This window comes from Helianthus annuus, chromosome 14 (genome assembly GCF_002127325.2).
Source record: "Helianthus annuus cultivar XRQ/B chromosome 14, HanXRQr2.0-SUNRISE, whole genome shotgun sequence".
Taxonomy (NCBI): domain Eukaryota; kingdom Viridiplantae; phylum Streptophyta; class Magnoliopsida; order Asterales; family Asteraceae; genus Helianthus; species Helianthus annuus.
The window spans coordinates 135,196,512-135,218,713 of record NC_035446.2 but is presented as its reverse complement, the minus strand read 5'-3'; the positions used below and the strand labels follow the sequence as shown (position 1 = coordinate 135,218,713).

Here is a 22,202-nt window from a genome sequence, read left to right as displayed (position 1 = left end):
TCGAGTCTCGATTGATTTGATTGATTCACCACACACTTTAACATAAAAGTAACATGCACAAGTAACACGTAAGGCACACACACACACGTATAAAAGCATTAAAGTATCCACATTGAGCTCGATTATTGATTCGATTAGCTTGATTATTGTTTGATTAACTTTATCGCATTGTTACTTCCTACTTTTCATAGTCGGTCGTCGATTCGCGGTTCGATTATCGGTCGATTAGTTTGATTATACAACACTTACTCAACATAATATGAAAATCAAAATGAAACTAAAACAAAATAATCTTTATTCATCTTTAATTCCAATCACAGTCAACACCTTGACTTTGACTTTGACTTTTGGAAAACACGGGGTGTTACAGTCTCCCCTCCTTTAGGGAATTTCGTCCCGAAATTAGGCTGAGAGTCGTACATCGCCGTGTGATTTTACCAATTTGATGCTTCAGATCTATTTGAACAACTGCGGGTACTTGGCCTTCATGTCACTTTCGAGTTCCCAAGTGAACTCTGCGCCTCGCTTGCCTTCCCACCGGACCTTCACAATAGGAATGCGGGAGCGTCTGAGTTGCTTGGTCTGTCGGTCCATGATTTCGACAGGCTTTTCCACGAAGTGTAGTGTCTCATTGACCTGAAGATCGTCAAGTGGTATTATTGCGTCGTGGTCGGCTACACATTTCCGAAGATTTGAAACATGGAAAGTCGGGTGGACATTGCTGAGTTCCTCCGGTAATTCGAGTCTGTAGGCCACTTTTCCGATTCTTTCCAGAATCTTAAAAGGTCCAACAAATCGAGGCGCAAGTTTCCCTTTTTTGCCGAATCGGACTACACCCTTCCAAGGGGATACCTTTAAAAGTACATAGTCACCAACTGCAAATTCGCGGGGCTTGCGTCGTTTATCGGCGTACATCTTTTGTCTATCCCGGGCCTTTACCAAGTTTTCCCTGATCTGGTGGATCTTGTCGGTCGTTTCTTGTAGAATCTCGGGCCCGGTCAATTGCGAATGACCGACCTCGTGCCATACAATAGGCGAGCGACATCTCCTACCATACAAGGCTTCGAAAGGTGCCATTTCGATACTGGAGTGATAGCTATTATTGTACGAGAATTCGACCAACGGCAGGTGTTTACTCCAACTACCACCAAAATCGATAACACACGCACGGAGCATGTCTTCAATAGTACGGATCGTCCTTTCAGTCTGTCCGTCGGTTTGCGGGTGGAATGCGGTACTCAAATTCAGCGTCGTACCAAGAGCCGCTTGAAATGTTTCCCACAATCTCGAAGTAAACCGAGCGTCACGATCAGAGATGATGTCTCGAGGCGTACCATGATTCTTAATGATCTCATCGGTGTAGATTTGGGCTAGCTTGGCCACCTTATAGTCTTCTCGTATTGGCAGAAAGTGGGCTGATTTGGTTAGACGGTCGACTATAACCCAAATGCTGTCGTGACCTGATGGCGTGGTCGGAAGCTTAGTTATGAAATCCATAGCTATGCTTTCCCACTTCCATACGGGTATCGGCGGTTGTTCGAGTAAGCCGGAAGGTCTTTGATGTTCAGCCTTGACTCTTGCACAAGTTAAACAGCTACCAACGTATAGAGCGATATCCCTTTTCATCCCAGGCCACCAGTACTTGTAGCGCAAATCCTGGTACATCTTGTCTGCACCGGGATGAATGGAGTATCGGGATTTGTGGGCTTCGTTCATGATGATCTTTCGCAAGTCAGTCCTCCTCGGAACCCAGATTCGGTCCAGATAGTAGAGTATCCCATTGGCCTTGCTTACGAGCTGAGCTCCATCGTGATAGATTCTTTCTCTCTTTAACGTACGCTCGTTAAAGCAAGCGTGTTGTGCTTCACGGATGAGAGCTTCGAGGTTATACTGAGCCTGGATGTTTCGAACACCTATCACGTAATTCTTTCTGCTGAGGGCGTCTGCAACTACATTCGCCTTGCCTGGGTGGTAACGAATCTCACAGTCGTAATCGTTGAGAAGTTCTACCCATCGGCGTTGACGCATGTTGAGTTCTCTCTGGTTAAAGATGTGCTGTAGGCTCTTGTGATCGGTGAAGATCGTACACTTTGTACCGTACAGGTAGTGTCGCCAGATCTTTAATGCAAAGACAACTGCGCCTAGCTCGAGGTCATGGGTTGTATAGTTCTTCTCGTGGATCTTGAGCTGTCGAGAAGCGTAAGCTATAACCTTGTCTCGTTGCATGAGAACACAGCCAAGACCAAGGTTTGAAGCATCACAGTAGACAACGAAATCATCGCTTCCGTCCGGCAGTGTAAGAATCGGTGCATGGCACAGCATGTATTTGAGGGTTTGGAAAGCAGTCTCTTGCGCGGTTCCCCACACAAAAAGCTTGTCTTTATGAGTAAGGGAGGTAAGCGGCACGACAATCTTCGAAAATCCCTCGATGAATCGTCGGTAGTAACCGGCTAATCCGAGAAAAAAGCGAACTTCTGACGGATTCTTGGGCGTGATCCAGCCTTTAACTGCCTCAATCTTTGCAGGATCAACGTGTATACCCTGACTATTCACAATGTGACCCAGAAATTGAACCTCCTCCAACCAGAATTCACACTTGGAGAACTTGGCGTAGAGTTGATTCCCCTGAAGTAACTCGAGAACCAACCGCAAATGCTGCGCATGTTCGGCCCTCGATTTGGAATAGATCAAGACATCGTCGATAAATACAATGACGAAACGGTCTAGGAATGGCTTACACACGCGATTCATCAGATCCATGAAGACCGCGGGTGCATTCGTCAAACCAAAAGGCATGACAACGAATTCGTAATGGCCATATCGGGTTCGAAAAGCGGTCTTGGGTATGTCTTCCTCTTGAATCCGCAACTGATGATAGCCTGAACGTAGATCGATCTTGGAGAAGCACTGAGCACCTTGTAACTGGTCAAACAAATCGTCGATTCTGGGCAAGGGGTATCGGTTCTTGATGGTTAGCTTGTTCAACTCCCGGTAATCGATGCACATCCGGAACGACCCGTCCTTCTTTTTGACGAAAAGGACTGGCGCGCCCCAAGGTGAAGTGCTCGGGCGAATGAAGCCTTTTTCAAGTAACTCTTGAAGTTGGTTCGAAAGTTCTCGCATCTCGGAGGGAGCGAGTCGGTAAGGTGCTTTGGCTACAGGGTTGGCTCCAGGAATAAGGTCAATTCGAAAGTCGATATCACGACTTGGAGGTAATCCAGGAAGATCATCAGGAAATACCTGAGGAAACTCTCGGACAACTGGGACATCTTTGACTTCAACTTTCTTTTTCTTTTCCTCCTCCGCTACTACAATATTGGCCAAGAAGGCTCGATAGTCCTTGCGGAGGTATTTGCGAGCTTGAAGGCATGACATGAGCTTGAGACCTTTCGCAGTAGTTTCACCATACACACATAGAATATCACCACTAGCTAATACAAATCGAATCATTTTATCGAAGCACACAACTTCAGCATGGTTTTCGCGAAGAAAGTCCATGCCTACTATGACATCGAAACTTCCGAGCTGCATTGGAATGAGGTTAATTAGGAAAATATGATTGTTGAGCTCAAGAGTACAATCACGGAGCACGGAATTTACAGCAATGGTTCTTCCGGTAGCGACTTCAACTTCGAATGACGACGAAAGATAAGAGCGCTTACGTCTAAGAAGCTTCTCAAATTCAAATGACACAAAGCAGTTATCGGCTCCAGTATCAAACAAACATGATGCATATATACCATTCACAAGGAACGTACCATTGACCACGTTGTTGTCAGCCTGAGCCTGACGTGCGTTGATGTTGAAGGTTCTGGCGTGAGCTGCTTGCTGTTGAGGCTGCTGTTGTTGTTGAGGTTGTTGGGCTTCTTGCTTTACCACCCTGTTCGGGCACCGGTTCGCGAAGTGGTTAGGGTCACCACATGCAAAGCAGGTCCGTACATTGGTTGCTGGGGCCTGAGCGGCTTGTTGAGCCTGAGGAGCAGGGAGTAGAGCTTGGTTAACAGCGGCTTGAGCTTGCGCTTGACGAGGACCATAGCGGCAACTTGCTATGAAATGTCCGTAGACATTGCAGTGGGCACAGAATCGGCAGGCCACACCCACCGGGTGATGATAAGAACATGTAGCACAGAGTGGGTGGGGGCCGGTGTACGCACGCTTAGCCGGCGGCGCATTGATCACTGGCGCAGTGCGCTGTGGTTGTTGCTGCTGTGCGGGTACAGACTGGAGTGGAGCGGCAGTGGTTGCGGCAGCGCAACTCTTGTTCTTCTTTCTTCTTCTTGAAGACTTGGAGGCTTGAGCAGTGGTGTTGTCGGTTGATGCTGTAGTAACTTGATGCAGCGACTTGGATTGCTTGTCCCAGAAACCAGCCTTCACCCGCTTGTCATTGATCTCAGCGGCGAGTAGGTAGGCTTCCTCGATTGATGAGGGTTTGGAGGCGTGAACAAAATCGGCAACACAATCCGGAAGAGCACGGATGTATTTCTTGATGGTCATGTCAGGAGTCTTGACCTGGTCTGGGCAGATAATGCTCAACTGCTTGAAACGGGCAGTGAGACCAGCGTTGTCGCCCTCCTTTTGCTTGATTCCCCAGAACTCATCCTCCAACTTTTGGCGTTCGTGAGGAGGACAGAACTCATCCAGCATGATTGCTTTCAGCTCCTCCCACGCCAGCTCGTATGCAACGTCGTTCCCGCGCTTGTTCCTTTCGGCTGTCCACCAGTCTAAAGCTCGCGACTGGAAGACACCGGTAGCATTGAGAGTACGAAGATGGTCTGGACATCCGCTTTGACGAAGGGTAACTTCCACAGAGTCGAACCAATGAAACAGCGCCGTAGGGCCATCTTCACCGGTGAACTCTTTTGGTCCACATGCCTTAAATTGTTTGAAGCTAAACGGAGCTTTGCTGGAATCTTTGGGAGCGTCGATCCTGGATTCCTCAGACGATTTACTTGCGTTTTCATACACGTCGCTTACAGCCTTAGCCACTTGCTTCGCGATGATTGCAGCAAGACGTTTGTCCCTCTTTTCTTGGCGAGTGAGACGTCGGCGAGACATTGATGATGACGACATGGTCTGCAATAGACATCGCCATAGGGCTCAACACAACGAAATTGAATCTCATCTCACACGTCTTAGATTACTAAAGCTTAGAATCACGTCGTATCTCACGTCACGTAACACATATAAACACATAAGCACCGATTTCATAAAGTCCATGTAATCACAGAAGCACATAAACATATAAACAATTAGAGCACGTAAGCAATTTAAGCACACAATTTCCTAACACATACGCATCTTAGCACAGAGTAGTCAGAAAACAGAAACCTATTAGTCATGAGTCGGGTGTCGTTCGTATTGCATATCGAGTAGCGTCACATTGTATTGTCTAACTTAGTTGTATAGCGTAGCATTAGCATATTGGTTTCGTCTAGATCACATCAACAAGGGATTGAATCGAGGTAGGATAGTAACAAAGGTCACGCAGATTGATAACAAATCGAGTAACCAACGAATTTATAAAACGCGTAAACAGGCAAAGCATATAGAATTAACGAAACAACACTTAAAATCGAAAGGTAGATTGTCTGCGGCTACTAGACTTTGACTAACCATGGCAATTCAACTATTCACAGTAGACTTGTCGTCACTTTCGACTCTAGGGGTCGTGTTTCTGCCTCGGTTCTCGGGCATCATGCACGCGTATCCTAGGTCATACTCGTGAGTTCAGGTCGTTGGAGTCCGTCAATTGCCTTGGCGAGATGAAATAGGGTTGGAACAACTGCCAAGGTTAGGGTTTCACCCCTAGCTTAGCAATTTCTTCCTTGTTTTAAGAAAATTTCAGAGGAAAATTTGCATCAAATTGCGGGTTTCAGCCCTGATTTGGTATAACTTTCCCCGTTTGTTGATGGAAAATTTTTATATGGATGACTGGCAAAATCCAGCAATTTGGGCAGGAATTTACGGCTTTCACACCTAATCCCCTCCCAACTGCAGATTTTGTCTTAGAGTTCGAATGCTTATGATAGAATAGAATAAGAGAGCATGAAATAGCACATAAACTTGGTCTCTTGGTTCTTAGCTATAGTCTAGGTTTCTAAGACAGCGATCCGGACTAGATCGTGTCTAACCTAATTCCCTATAGTTATGGCTCTGATACCAATCTGTCACACCCCAACCGATGGCGGAATCATCGGGGCGCGGCACTGAGCGAAACAGATTGTTCAGAAGTTTCCACAACAACTATCATACAAATTCAGTTAAATAACACGTCCCATACCGTGTCCCAAATAAATAACAAGTCATCATAGAAAACAACTAAACAGGTTGATACTGTTCCGACAACTCAGATTCTAATTATTACAAACCAAATTAAATATTGTCTGATGTTTCTAAGACCCCTAATTGTGGACCCCTCTGGCTACAAGTGCCAGTGGCAAGATCTACAGATAACTATGGCCCTGGAACAGGTACGTGGGCAGAGGCCATAGGTTATGGGCTCCTAGAAGCTTATTATCGCCTCGCTTCCCTAGCAAGCTAACACATTAAACACCTGTCACATACGTTAAAATAAAAGTCAATACATATAATGTAAAGGTGAGTACACAAGTTTGTTATAGCATATAGAGTTTGAATAGTTTACGCATAACCAAGCACGTACACAAGGGGAAACGATGCATGTAAATTATCAACGAGGAACCATCGATACCAACGACTGCGGGTTGACTGTCCGAGACAGTTCGCAATACATGATTACCACCGTAATCCATGCAAGTAATTGTCCTTAGCAACCCCCGTGTGAACGGGTGCTGAGTCCAAACTATAGTACTATGTTGCTAAAGCAGGTAGATAGCACTCCATGTGTAACATAATAAACAGCAATCATTTAGACAAGTAGCACATGCATATAGGTTAGCGTTCAAATAGTTTGTGTTGTTTGTGATTTTGATAGTTTACGTATGTAACACCCAAAAGTGCTGAAAGCAAAAAGGGATCGAGTATACTCACAGTGGTTGATGTGGATTGAAGGGAGCACTGAGAATAGGTTAGCCTGAATAGTTCGATAACAATACGATGAGTAACGCGGAAAGTAAGCAATGGATATTGGATGGAGTAGGCCATTCGATCGGACGGCTGGTTCGATCGAGTGGGCTGTTCGACTGGTTTGAAAGTCCGTTTGAACATTCCCATTCGATCGGCCGGCTGGCTCGATCGGCTGGTTCTTTCAAGTGGATTGTTTCTTCCTTTGATGAGAAGGATGTGTTTGTGTATGATGGTTTGACCTTTTGAAGTTTTTGCAGCATTACCTTTCAAGTTGGCCGATCGGACGGTCTGTTCGACCGGTTAGCCCGACCGATCGGTTAGCATTGCAGACTTGGCAAGATGTCACTCGATCGGTTGGCATGCTCAATCGGGTGACATTCCAATGTTTCGAAAAAGGTTAAGTGTTGAAGTGTAATATCTCATGATTCGATGAGTAATGTTTACAATCGAGTGGCTCGATCGATCGAACATCACTTCGTCAATATTACACTTGTGAGTTTGTGGGCCTAAGTGCTAGTCGATCGGTTAGCCCGGTCGATCGGCTGGTATTGTTCGTTCGGTTGGGCTGTCCGATCGGACAGCCTAACCGTTCGGCCAGCATCCTGACCTGGTTAGCCTATCACTTAACACTTGGTTATTCCCGTTACTTGGTGATGATTTGGAGATAGTTGGATTACGAGTTGAACCATAAAAACTTCAGTCTTTACTTGACTCACTGACTCGGGCAGGAATCACCCAAGTCCGGTCAGTGGGTGTTTCAGAACCTAAGTGTAACGTTTAACCCGAAATCGGTAAATCTCTTGGTAGAACCCGAATCTTGAACCATGTGTTTGTTTAGAATGGTTTATAAGTCGGTTTAAGCTTCGTTTTTACCGGTTTGAGTGTAAAAGAGTTGAAAGATAGATGAAAACCCATCTTCCAATCCTTTCCCACCGTGAAATGTTAAGATCTTTGGTAGATTTTAGGTTATTTATGTGGAAATCGGTTAGACCTAAGTTATTCGTGGTGGAATGATGCCAAAGCTTAGTGTTCTTGAAGAACACCATGATGACATCATCCAAGAACACCTAGATCTTGGTGATTTCACGGTTGAAATTCAGATTTCGAAAGATAGAAAGGTGTAGAATCGATTATTGAACAAGAACGTACAAGGATTTGAGTGAAATACTTACCGGATTGCAAGAAATCTGAGATTTAGCGAGAAGGGAAGGCTGGTCGGTCAGAGCTTTTCCAAAAGTGGAAAGTTTGACAAAGACAGCCCTATTTATAGGCTTCCAAAAGAGGAAAGGTCAGCTGATCGAGCAGCATCCCTGATCGAGTGGGCTGCTCGATCGAACAGCCTGTTCGATCGGCTAGCCTGCTCGATCAGGTTGCCCTGTTCGATCAGATTGTCCTGTTTTGAGCGTTTCGCGACGATTTTTGATATTTCGATTTCGATGGATGAGGAGTAGAGTAGGATAGAGTTTCTATTCAAATTACTTTTAGTCCCAACTACTATATCTAACATACAAGCATCCTTACAACCTATTTTCAAAGTCGGTTTCGATTGAGTTTGATTATCCTTCGAGTCTCGATTGATTTGATTGATTCACCACACACTTTAACATAAAAGTAACATGCACAAGTAACACGTAAGGCACACACACACGTATAAAAGCATTAAAGTATCCACATTGAGCTCGATTATTGATTCGATTAGCTTGATTATTGTTTGATTAACTTTATCGCATTGTTACTTCCTACTATTCATAGTCGGTCGTCGATTCGCGGTTCGATTATCGGTCGATTAGTTTGATTATACAACACTTACTCAACATAATATGAAAATCAAAATGAAACTAAAACAAAATAATCTTTATTCATCTTTAATTCCAATTACAGTCAACACCTTGACTTTGACTTTGACTTTTGGAAAACACGGGGTGTTACAATAGGAGATATCTTCAGATTTATGAATTATATCATTTTTCATTATACAAACTGTGTAATACACATGTTTATACGTAGTATAATGTACTGTAATTAACTCAGATTATACACCATTTGATGTACTGTAATACACATGTTTATCATAAAATAATATTATTTACATTAAATATTTCTGCACATTGTCCTTTTCTTCATCAAATCACCATTTGATGTATTTGAATTATAATTTATATTATTAAAGCAATTTATGCAATTTTAATTGAATATGCAAAGAACTAAGATAACACTTTGTGTTGTGGACTACCAATCAAATGTTAAACTTATCAATGTAAGTATATAACATCAATTGTTTATACAAAGAAGTATTTTATAGATTTATATTTAACTGTTATATCCAATACTAGTTATAAGAGATATTTTCAGATTTATGAGTTATATCATCTTTCAATATACAAACTGTGTAATACACAAATGTATACCTAGCATAATATACTTTAATTAACTCCTATTATACGATATAATCAAATAACATTATTTACATTAAATTTTTCTACAGGCTGTCCACATCTTCATAAATCACAATTTGCAATTTGATGTATTTGAATAATAATTTATATTTATCACATTTATGTAGTTTTAATTGAATATATGTAGAATTGTAGATGCAAAGAACCAAGATGAAAACCTGATGTTGTGGACTACCAATTAGATAATTTTATCAATCTAACATCAATCGTTATATACAAAAAAGTATTTTGGAGATTTGTTTTTAACATCTTTTTGTTTTTAATTTTTATCAATATTAGTTATAAGAAATATTTATATATTTATGAATTATATCATTTTACGCCCCGCTTGTGGTATGCACATATAATGTATATATGTGTGGGCCATCAGGGGCAAAAGTGAAAGTGTACTAATTTTAACGTTAGTTTACTAATTTCGTGAAAATAACGTTAAAAGCTGAGAACGTTTAATCATGCATCATGTGGTGGCGTTGATAGCTGAAAAACAAAAGGGTACGTGCATTAATCGGTCTTTGTCCCGATTGTTAAGTGTTATGTGCCTTATGTTTAAGGTTTGATGCAAAACTACTATCGAGTTGGGGGTCTCACTGGAAGCAATCTCTCTATTCTTACGGGGTAAACGTAAGGCTGTCTATATCTTACCCTCCTCAGACCCTACCTTTAATTTGTTATTGGTGGGATTTAGTGAGTATAATAATAATGATAACACAAGAACTTGTATATTTAATTAAGTCTATGTTATATGATAACACAAAAGAACATTAATTATGTTAAAATTCTCAACACGTTGTCCTCTTCTTTATCAATCACAATTTAATTTAATGTATTTGAATTTGGATTTATAAAAAATAGAATGGTTATTTCATTGCTTGGATGGTATGTACGTACACAAGTGAAAAAAACTAAGGACTCGATTGCAATAAAATATGGCTCTAACTATCTGCACACTCAGTTTGCCTATTTGCACACTTAGGGTTTACCTACGCAGCGTATTGGTCAATACACAACGTATAGGGTTAACCCTATACGCTGCGTATTGACCTATACTCAGCGTATATAAACCATGGATCTCAGTGTCTAATTACCAATCATTGCACAGAAAACAAGGGTATAAAAGACATTTTCAGACCTTTATATACGCAATTATATTTGTATTATTTACCAATAATATTGTTTTTTTATAAATAATTTTCCTTTTTTTTATAAATAAACAAAGGAATACACAATAAAAAAATACAAAAATGGAGCTTTATATACGTTCCTTAGAGGTCCCTACGCAGCGTATGAGACCAAAATGACACAACTACCCTTCTATTTGGCTTCGTATAGCCTGAACACAAGGGTATAAAAGACATTTTCAGACCTTTATATACGCTGCTTAGAGGTCAATACGCAGCGTATTTAAACTTTGTGAAAAAATGATCCCTCAAACCTACCAAAATGACCAAAAAAATCTAATGGTTTATATACGCTGTGTAGAGAGCTATACGCCGCTTATATAAACCTTGTTTTCTGTGCAATGATTGGTAATCAGGCACTGGGATCCATGGTTTATATACGCTGAGTATAGGTCAATACGCAGCGTATAGGGTTAACCCTATACGCTGCGTATTGACCAATACACTGCGTAGATAAACCCTAATTTTGCTAGGGTTTGGTGTGCCAATAGGCACACCCTAAAATATTAATTGGTTCATTGTCGTCTATATTTAGTAAAGGTGAAAGAAGACTTGAATACTTGAAACCCGGAACGTTTGTCACATGTAACATACAACTATTTGTTATTAAAGTTTTTTATTGTTTCTTTTAAAAGTTTTCATGGGCTGAGAGCCTGAGACGAGAAGTGTACCAACTCATATAGGGTGTGGTTTTGGTATAAATGTGTTTTAAGATACAAATGAGGCTTAATATGAGAAGTGAAGAGAATTTTTTTTTTTTTTTTTTTTGAATTTTGTTCCCATCTTGTTAGACAAAGTATTTTAGTTCAGAATTAAAACAAAATCCGTGTATTTACACTAATAGAGTAATTATAATTACTCTAGGGTAATTACAAAATTAAACATCGTACTTAAGTAGATGGAAACAAACTTCTTTCACTTCTTATGTTAAAATCCATTTGTATGTTAAGACCAATTTATATTTTATCTATACATTTAAAATATAATAAAAAACATTTTTAATTTGTAACGAAACTATAATAACTAATACTATAATTTTTTTAAGTACAGCTCAATATTTAAGATTTCGTTTATATAACAACTATATTTCGTGTAATTTCCATCCGAACAAGTAATTACTAACGATATGAGACCATGAGTAAATAGTAACTGGTATCGAAAAATATAAAACTTGGTATAAGATACAATTTTATAAGGGTGAGGCTAAACGTACTCTCATGTATGTTTAACGAACTCGCTATGATAAAAAAGTAGAGTGCTAATGTGATCGATCTAATAGGTTACGAAAGGTACCATAAGTAAAAATTATAGGGGAGGTAATACGTTTAGCACAATCTTTTTCAGGCTGATCGTAGTTGGTTAATGCCTCAATGTTAAATCAGCATTGGAGGCGTTAATACACCACTCTCCATTGTTAATTAGGGCACCAATTGCTCACATTGCCATTAGATTTAGTGATTCTAATACGCATTTGATTTTAAAAAGTAATAAAAAAAAAACATTACGAAATGTCACATGTTTTCAAGCTTGATATGATATATAAATTCTTAGATACGCGCTGTTTGTCAACATCTGAATGGTTAAGTGCTGAACCAGTAAGAGGTCTGAATCATTAAGTGCTGAACCAGTAAGAGGTCTGAACCGTTAAGAGCCTGTATAATGCTTAACCCCGTTCAGAGAAAAATGTCTGACCGATTCAGATTAGAGGTCTTAACCATTCAGACTCTGTATAAATCTTAACCATTCAGAGACAAATGTCTGAACCATTCAGACATCTGCTCGTAAAACAAACAGTCTGAACCATTAAATGCTGAACCAGTAAAATATCTGAACCATTAAAAAACTCATTAAGGGGTAAACAAACAGCCCGTAATTATTCCACTACACTCTAGTAATAAAACCAGGATATACAAGAGTGGTTGACAACTTGTCATCCTCTACTATATATACACCACCCTCACAAGGTTTTTACTTGTTGAAAAACAAAAGAAGTCCTCTATACCAACTGTCCCCCCCCCCCCCCCCCTCTTGAATTGAAAGCAGCCATTGTTTCCGGCAAGATTCATCTTTAACTCCATTTCTGATACTTTCAGCCATTGTTTCCTGCACAAAACCCCTTTCTTTCATCCAATCGCTACCTAATTAATTTGTTCAAGAAACATGACCAACCTCACAGCCAGTGAGTTGAATTACATGGTCTTCCGATACCTTCAAGAATCAGGTAAATCCTACTTGATTATGCACATATGTCTAGATTCGGATCGATCGATCACGATCTCCTTCTTCCATGCACAACTTTCACCGATTGTTAGCGGTTGCAAGTTCAAATCGCCCCTTTACGTCTGAATATTTATAAATTATAATCTATGATTCATCATACCGTATAGTTGTAGAACTCATATGTTAGAATTATTACTCGTTTGGTTTTTCTAAATGATTTTATTTTGTTGACGCATAGTGTTATTTTATTTTATTTTTTGTTTGTGTAAATGTGTTTTTATTTATTTTTTGTAAAAAAATTCTAGGGTTTGTAACTTGTAAGTTGTTGATATGTTAAAATTATTAATCGATTAGTTTTTGTAAATGATTTAAAATTCTTTTTGTGTGTGTTTGTGTGTGTGAGGTTTTTTTTTTTTTTTTTTTTTTTTTTTTTTTTTTTTTTTTTTTTTTTTTTTTGTAAATTTTTTTTTCTAGGGTTTGTAACTTGTAAGTTGATGATCTATGAAACATTTATTGGATTATTTCACTTAAATTTCGGAATTATATCTGTAATCTTAGTTGTTATAACATATAAGTAAATGGGATTTGGGGACAAAAAATGTGAACAGGCATTAAAGAATTAATAGTTCATTATATGTGTAAACTGTAAACTTACCCCTAAATTTATGTAACCTTGAGATTGAATTTAATCGATAATCAGTGCGACTGAGCGGTGTACGTACAGGGGAACAATGAGATTCTTGTGTTTGATCTGTGAGTATACAGCCTAAGATGGTTTAGTTATTTATGTACTGATCAGAATATATTGCTCATTTTACTTTCAGGTTTTTTACATACAGCTTTTAATTTCGGACATGAGGCGGATATCCAGAGGGAAGCCAACATTGATCCAACTTCGGTTCCACCTGGAGCCCTTGTCACCTTTGTACAGAGTGGAATTCAGTATCTTGAAATGAAAGCAAATTTAAAAATTGTCAGCACACAGTTCTGATGTATTTTTATTTATTTTTTATGTATTATGGTACTGATCATGTTTTTTTTTTTTTTTTTTTTTTTTTTTTTTTTTTTTGATATTTCCAGGATGATTCAGATATAGCGGATGATTTTGTATTCGTAAAACCTTTTGACCTCCTTAATATGAATGTTGAGGAACTAAAACAAAATATAGAAAAGAATAGGGTTCTTCAGGCTGCAATGAACCTTCAGAGTCTACGTAAGGGGAAAGAAAGAGAGGATAGCGAGATAGTTGGTAAGGGTAAGGAAAAGATAGATGACGACGTTAACTATAAACTTAACGAAAGTGTGGCATTTGGAGGTAAGTTTCTTGAATTTCTTCGTTGTGATTGAATGCATTATAAGCATAAGATACACGTGCATGTTTCATTTGGAATTGTTACATCGATTTAAGCATACGCTTTCAGTTTAGAATTTCGGATAGAGTATATTACTATATTTATAAATTCAAAATCTGACATGGATGCTTTCATTTTATATGCATAGAATGGTTATAGTGTAAACTATTAGCCGTTCTTAGCCTCACGTGTGCAGTTTGACGCATAATCCATGATCAAATTGAGGAATCCCATTTCTTAATTTTTGCATCGATGGAAACATGCCAAGCAATTAGAGTATTTTGTCGTAAAACAAGTAACGCCTTTAGTGTAGATAACGGTTTTTGGGTGCCCTGGTGGTGTAAATCACAAATTTCCCACCTAAGAAAGTAAAAGAAGAGTTTAAATTAACTCTTACCCGTGCAATAATCAGGGCTTCAGTTCTGATTCGAGCTTCGGAATGGGATAGAAGGAGAGACATGAACCAAAAATGATTCAAAACAGTTCGTTCCACGATATGTCTTTCCACGATACGTCTTTCCACGGTCTGTCATCTTCTTTGTTATTTATAAATTTATTAGTGTATTACCATAGTTTCTTGTGCATCTCCTTGTGCGCACCTAGCAGTAATCCTTATTAGGAATCGCGTGTGTGCATTAATCAGGAATCGCGTGTGTGCATTAATCAGGAATTGCGTGTCTCCCAATTTTACACAATATGTAACCTTATTTTGTACTGATAAGTTCTTAATACTAAAATTTGACAGGTGATACATTTGGTATGTTTACTTCTGCTAATTTAAACACACACATAAATACATTCTTAGATACACATTTACGTTATACTAATATATATTGTTTTTCGGCTTTTACAAATGTATAATATAACATTTTAAAAACTTTGCAACATTATTTTTGTGGTGTGTATGTGCGTGTTTGTGTGGGGTGTGTTCATGTTAGATTCATTATACGGACAAGAGATTAATGAAAACACAAGAAGCTTGGATATAAGAGCATGCCAATAATGTCAAATGAAGATTGAACATACTTAGATTTTCTTAACAAATAAATGCTATTGAATATAATATCTAATCGTTTCTAGCATTTGATGATACATGCCAAGCATATAAACTTTTACGCGGTATGTTATAGGACTTGAACCAATGCATTTTGCTCCCTCTTCAACACTCCAACCTTGGGTACGGTATCGTGGGGTCCGTAGTCGCGATGTATTGGCCTTGGAAGGACATTCTGCTGAGGTTCGGGAATCTTCTTCGCGCTTATAAAACTATTTATTAATTTTTCTAGCCTTATTCCTTTTTTCATTTTAGGTTTTTGCCTGTGCTTGGAGTCCAGCAGGTTTAGTTCTCGCATCCGGGTGGGTCATTGTAAAAAACAAACAAATATCTTTCATTTTTACCTGCACATTTAGTTAAATTTACTATTTTAACGGTTCAGGTCCGGAGACTCGACAGCTAGGATTTGGAGAATTTCAGATAGGAGTAACAGCACTAGTGCTATTAACAGGCTTGCTAGTATGCATGTACTGCGACATTTCGAAGCTAGATCAAAAGAAAAACGAAAAGGCGTCTTAACACTCGATTGGAACGTGAGTTCTATTGCTTCTCCGGCTATTATTTCATTAAAGTTATAATTTTTGTTTTCTAAATCATCAAATTATGCGCAGTTTGACGGGACGCTTCTGGCCACGGGTTCACACGCTGGTGTGACTCGAATCTGGCATGCATCTGGTAAGCTTTTTGCTGTTTTCAAATGTTTCTAGAATCCTCAGATCAAATTCAATTTAGCTATTTCTGACTTTCTGTATCCAGGTGAGATGAAGAGTATCTTGATGAAACACGATGGACCGATATTTTCTGTTAAGTGGAATAAGAAGGGTGATTGTGTTCTTACTGGAGGCTTTGACCGAAGCGGTGTTGTTTGGGACATTAACACTAATAAATTGATCCAACAATTCGACTTCCATTCAGGTGCTATTCTTAATTTTTGATTTACCTAATGCGACAAATAATTGCTTTGTTTAAAGTCGAAAACTAAATGCCATGTGTCACAACCTGGTAGGTTCTATCCTGGATGTTGATTGGCGAACGAATCGCACGTTTGCCACCGGCTCAACTGATACACTGATCTATGTTTGCAAAATCGGCGAAAGTCAACCAGTCAAAAGAATTTCTGGGCATAAGGTTTGTAAGATTTTCTCAATGATGTCTACACGGTATTTTTCGGTCATAGAAATCATTTGATGTATATATAACTGTATTTGGTTTCAGGATCAAGTTAATTGTGTTAAATGGGATCCAAGTTGTATGCTATTGGCTTCCTGCTCGGATGATACAACGGCAAAGGTTATATATACTTATTTTCGTTATAACAGGAAAATATAATGTAATAATATGTGTTGCATTATGAATTTATGACTTAACTTAGAACTATAAATTGTTCAGATATGGAGGATGGAGCAGCACATGCCTGTTCATGATTTCAAAGATCATGATAAGGTGAATCTTTGTCGTTATCATCACTTCACTTGATTATTACTGTTTTTGCTTTGAACATAGATGTTTAATTTCTAACTGAGGACACTAATTAATTACTTGCAGGAGGTATACACAATCACGTGGAGTCCCACCGGACCCGCAACAAACAATCCCAACAAGAAGTTACTGTTGGCAAGGTATGTTAGTTTGCTCGTATTATAATAATCCTGTAAAAAGCATGGGTTATCGTATCACAATCAACCTTTTTTTTCGTTTCAGTGCTTCATTAGACTCGACGGTGAAGCTATGGGATGTCTCGTCTGGAGGACTTTTCGGCAGCTTGAACGGCCACAGGTGTGAACTTTTCACTATCCTCGCTACATTTATCTCCTCATGAACCACAAATTTAAATTTAATTTGTATAAGTGTATATGTAGCTCTCGCAATTTATCTCCGCATGTATTTACTAGTATTTAGCATTTAATGGAAAGTAGGCTTAAGATATGGAATATTAACAGCGTATGTGTAATAATTATAGGGACGCAGTGTATTGTTTGGCGTTTAGTCCAAACGGTGAGTATCTGGCAACTGGTTCTGAGGACAGGTTGATGAACATATGGTCAGTAAAAGATGGGATGATTGTGAAAACCTATTTCTGTAAGGGGAGTGTGTCTCAAGTGTGCTGGAACAAGGAAGGTAACAAGATTGCTTATGGTACGCGTAAGAACAGTGTTTGTATTTCGGATTTCCGAATGTGAACCCACCTGGTGGTTGTGGGGTGGCCTGTTGTGTACAGAGCTTAGTGTGAGTGATAGCATGAACTCAGTTGCGTTGTTGTGTTAAATACATGGATGTCATGTGTGTTGTGTGCTTGTTTTATTTCTTTGGTAATCCTTTATGAAAAAGGTATCTTTAATAAAGATGGTGTTGGTGGTGTTTTTGTCCCATAATTGTTTTGTGAATTTGTGCATATTCTGGATATTTGTGCATATTCTGGATATTTGTACATAAATATAGTATGTTTCATAAGAGCATTCCAATGCACGGTTTTGGGCGGTTTTAAGCTCACGTGAAGGAGTGAGTTGCTGATGTTGAGGGTAGAGGGAGGATAGGCGTTTTTGTTAAAAACGCCAAAAAACGAGGTATGTGAGGGGTGGGAAGAGGAGGCATTTTGGTGTGAGAGGGACAAGGTGGCCTTTTTAGAGGCTCCATTGATGTTTTTATATATAAATATTAGAATATTAGATTAGATTTGTGTTCTGTTCATGAATATCTTTACTAAACATTTCCTTTAGTCAAAATTGTTATTGAACATCTGTCAAGAAAGTATGTATATACAAGATAATAAACTTCGTGTTTTGTTAGTATGTGGTTCGTAGTGACAACATGCAACAATGTATTAGACGCTCCATCGAAAAGAAACGCGCATATAGTTGATACAAGGCGTGTTTGTTGTGAGATTCATTCGGAAACAACTAATCATTTACTTCTTAATTGTGATTTTGCAAAAGTAACATGGGATACATTAAACTGCTGGTGCAAAAGATCAGATTTGAAAGGTCAATCAGTGAAGCAGCTAGGTGAGGAATTTAAGAGGAAACAAGTTGTATAAGAAATCCATTTTGGCAATCGTTTTGAAAACCTTTTGGTGCATATGGAAAGTGAGGAACGACGGGATGTTTATGTGGTGCAGTGAAGCCCTGGCAAGGTTCTCGCAGACATAAAGGCGAGTACTTTCCTTTGGTTTAAATATAGGGCAAAACACCATCTACTATAATGGGATGATTAGTGTAATTTTAACATTGATTTTTGCTGTATTGGGCTAGATTTAGTTTCATTTTATAGAATTATTGTTGCAGTTCAAACAATAAAACTTTGATGATATAGCAGAATAACTAATGGGAGCCAAATGAATGTTATTCAATGGGATTCACGTTATATTAAAAAAATTGAAGGAGTTCATGTGTTGTGTGATTGTTAATGGTCTAGATTTGAGTGGTTATCCTTTATGCAAAGTTAATAATGTGGGTCATGGGTGGGTTTTTTCTTTTCCTGGTCTTTATTTGGGCCATAAGCTGTTTAAGTATTTATTTTCTGCATATGCTCACTCATCATTAATTTTGATTGAGTTTCTTCAATTACACAGATGTTTTTTTATGAACAAATAAATAATGTTCCATAACAACATTTCCATTATACGTTTTTAGGTGATTTTGCACTTGGTTCAAACGCGGGCAATAGAGAAGAGACGTTTTTGGCTGTGAGAGGAGTAAATCACGAAAAGAGATTCGCAATTCGTATACAATAATACAAACCCGACTGAAAAACTGAATGTGAGTTCATATTCTGATTTGAATTTCGGTATTTTAATCAACTCTTTAAACATAATTATTATTAAGCATCCAAATCCTTATCCTTATAATAATCTTAATCATCCTTTAAAAAGTGATAGCAATGATGAAAAAAAAAAAAATAACAAAGACCAATTATAACATAACCGTTTTAGTAAAAGAATATTATTGTCGGTTACTTAACACATTCAAAAGGACCCTACTATCGCTATTGGCATAAACACCCATCTAACCCCTCATTCCCACAATTTCACCAAAAATCACCATGTTCACCTTCAACAAAACCATTATTCACTCCATCCACTCTCATATCACTTCACACCCTCTAATCTCCCTCTTCATCCTCACCCTTTTCCTCATCGAAATCACCCTCTTCTGCTCCCACTCACCGCCGCCACAACCACTATTCCCACCAACCGACAACCTCTGTACCGACGGCACAATCTACGTCTACGACCTCCCACCCATGTTCAACTCCGACTTACTCGGAACCTGCGACGATCTAGACCCCTGGCACTGGCAGTGCGGCGTCGCCACCAACCACGGTTACGGCACCACCGCCACCGAGCTCGCCGGAATTGTACCAGAAAGTTTAGCATCAGCATGGCACCGTACCAACCAGTTTTCATCCGAGGTTATTTTTCATAATAGGGTTCTGAAACATAAATGTAGAACTATGGAGCCGGAATCTGCTACAGCATACTACATACCCTTCTACGCTGGACTCGCAGTGGGGAAATATCTGTTTTCCGACAGTAGTAACGAAGAACGTGATTTTCATGCCGTGGAGTTAATAAAGTGGGTCCAGGATCAACCGTACTGGCGAAGATCCAACGGCTCTGATCATGTTCTTGTCCTGGGCCGCATCACATGGGATTTCCGCCGGTTAACCGACCCGGAAAAGCTCTGGGGGTCCACTTTCTTAAACATGCCGGAAATGCAAAACGTCACGAGACTCACAATTGAGAGAGCACCGTATGACTACCATGACATCGGTGTACCTTACCCCACCGGATTCCACCCCACTTCAGTAACCGATATCCGCACCTGGCAAAGCTTTGTCCGAACCTACAACCGAACCAGCCTGTTTACGTTCGTGGGTGCGGCTCGGGAAGACATTGGAGATGATATTCGAGGACTGTTGTTACGAACCTGTAGGAATGAGTCCGGGTCTGGGTCCGGGTCGGGTGCTTGTCGGGTGGTTGACTGTGCGTTGACTCCGTGTGCTAACGGAAGTAAGGAGATAATAGAGGCGTTATTGGGGTCTGAATTTTGTTTGCAGCCGAGAGGGGATAGTTTTACTAGACGATCGGTTTTTGATTGTATGATTGCGGGTTCGGTGCCGGTTTTGTTTTGGAACCGGACGATGTATGATCAATACGAGTGGTATATGCCGGAAGAGCCGGAGAGCTACTCGGTTTTTATAGATCATGGTGATGTTTCGGCGGGGAAGAGATCGATAAAGGCGGTTTTGGAGAGTTATAGTGTGGAAAAAGTGAGGAGGATGAGAGAGAAAGTTATTGAAATTATACCGAAGATTGTTTATAGTAACAGTAATAGTAGTAGTAGTAGTAATGATGGGATGAAAGACGCTTTTGAAATTGCGGTGGAGGGGGTTTTGAAGAGGTTTGGAGCGGAAAGAGAGCAACTACGGCTAGAATCTGTTGGAAAAGGTTTTTTGGAAAGTCCGTAGAAAACATGATATATGCGTTACTATGACGGTTATATCATGGTGTTGTGTTTTTGTTGATCGTAAGGACGTAATGGATGTGTGATGTGTTGGGAAACAAATTTCTGATTTTGTTTGATTTTTGATAAAAATGTATAACACCGATTGGGAAGGACTTGTTATTTGTTAATAGTGTGCATTTAGGATAATGAGATGGATAGTAACATGTTATAAATATTAACACTCTCAATTTAGTTTGAAATTGCATGTGTTAAGTTGTTAACCATGTGAATTTGCTGAATTATAAATATTAATACTCTCAATGGCAATCCCATGAGACTCAAGAGGACTTGGTAAGCAAATTAAGTTTGATTTTTCAAACGTTTGGCTGATCAAGCTTGAATAGCTGGACACTTATCGAATAATGGCTTGAAGGTGACATTGAGCTTAGTAGATAAGTTTATTTTGCTTGTTTAGTGAGAAACGATAAATCTTTTTAGTTATCTTTCCAATCATACTCCCAATTAGCGCAACTCAATAATCATGTGATGTGTAACTTTTCTAGATGCACGAGAAAGTTTGCCTATGCATTGTGGACATAATTCATATTCAAGTCGAAATTGATTTATTTTTAAGGGTGGAGATATAATAGGAAGTTTATTTGGCTAGGAAGGCTAGGAAGTGATCTTGACCATCCATTTACTTAATCAATGGCTAAGATTAAATCAGGGAAATTGAAAGTAAAAAAAGAGGCGCGTGACTTTTTTCAGGGGCAATCTAGTCAATCCAAGCCAATAGTTTCTCTCTCCTCCAATTCCCCCCATTTTTTAAACGTTAATAACTCTTTCATACGACATTATTTTTTTATAAAAATTGCACCAAAAAAACGAGTGTTTTTTTATCTTTAAAACGAGTATACTATTGCTATATTTTGAAAAAAAAAATTTAAAACCCAGTTGCGTAAAACGCAATAGAAAAAACCCCAGTATCGTAAAACGCAATGAAAAAAAAACCCTAAAAAATGACATTTTTCTAAAACGCAATGCACAAAAAACACAAAGAAATGACTTTTTTGTAAAACGCAATGGCCAGAAAACACATAAAAATGTGTTTTACCTAAAACGCAATGCACCAAAAACACAAAAAAATGACTTATTTGTAAAACGCAATGGCCAGAATACTCTTAAAATGTCTGTTTTCTAAAACGCAATGGACTGAAAACACATAAAAAAGTGTTTTACCTAAAACGCAATGCACCAAAAACACAAAGAAATGTCTTATATGTAAAACGCAATGGCCAGAAAACACTTAAAAATGACTCATTCTAAAACGCAATGGACTGAAAACACCTAAAAATGTGTTTTACCTAAAACACAATGACTAAAAACACTTAAAAATGTGTTTTTTTCTAAAACGCAATAGCTGTCTGTCACTGTGAACTGTCTGTCACTGTGAA

The 22,202-nt window shown here is 39.0% G+C and overlaps 2 protein-coding genes across 2 annotated transcripts; both read left to right on the top strand.

Annotated features, from left to right (window-relative positions):
* Positions 1–12,686: 12,686 nt before the first annotated feature.
* On the top strand, positions 12,687–17,671 carry LOC110904008 (WD40 repeat-containing protein HOS15). Its single transcript, XM_022149813.2, has 14 exons — positions 12,687–12,899; positions 13,723–13,871; positions 13,979–14,213; positions 15,381–15,487; positions 15,560–15,606; positions 15,687–15,837; positions 15,916–15,979; positions 16,061–16,219; positions 16,311–16,432; positions 16,520–16,594; positions 16,694–16,747; positions 16,850–16,923; positions 17,006–17,080; positions 17,265–17,671. The coding sequence occupies exons 1-14, from the start codon at positions 12,839–12,841 to the stop codon at positions 17,482–17,484; spliced, it is 1,593 nt and encodes a 530-aa protein (XP_022005505.1). The 5' UTR covers positions 12,687–12,838; the 3' UTR covers positions 17,485–17,671.
* Positions 17,672–19,288: 1,617 nt separating this feature from the next.
* LOC110904007 (xyloglucan galactosyltransferase XLT2) lies at positions 19,289–20,936 on the top strand. The gene has a single exon (XM_022149812.2). The coding sequence runs from the start codon at positions 19,343–19,345 to the stop codon at positions 20,768–20,770; it is 1,428 nt and encodes a 475-aa protein (XP_022005504.1). The 5' UTR covers positions 19,289–19,342; the 3' UTR covers positions 20,771–20,936.
* The last annotated feature ends 1,266 nt before the right edge of the window (positions 20,937–22,202 follow it).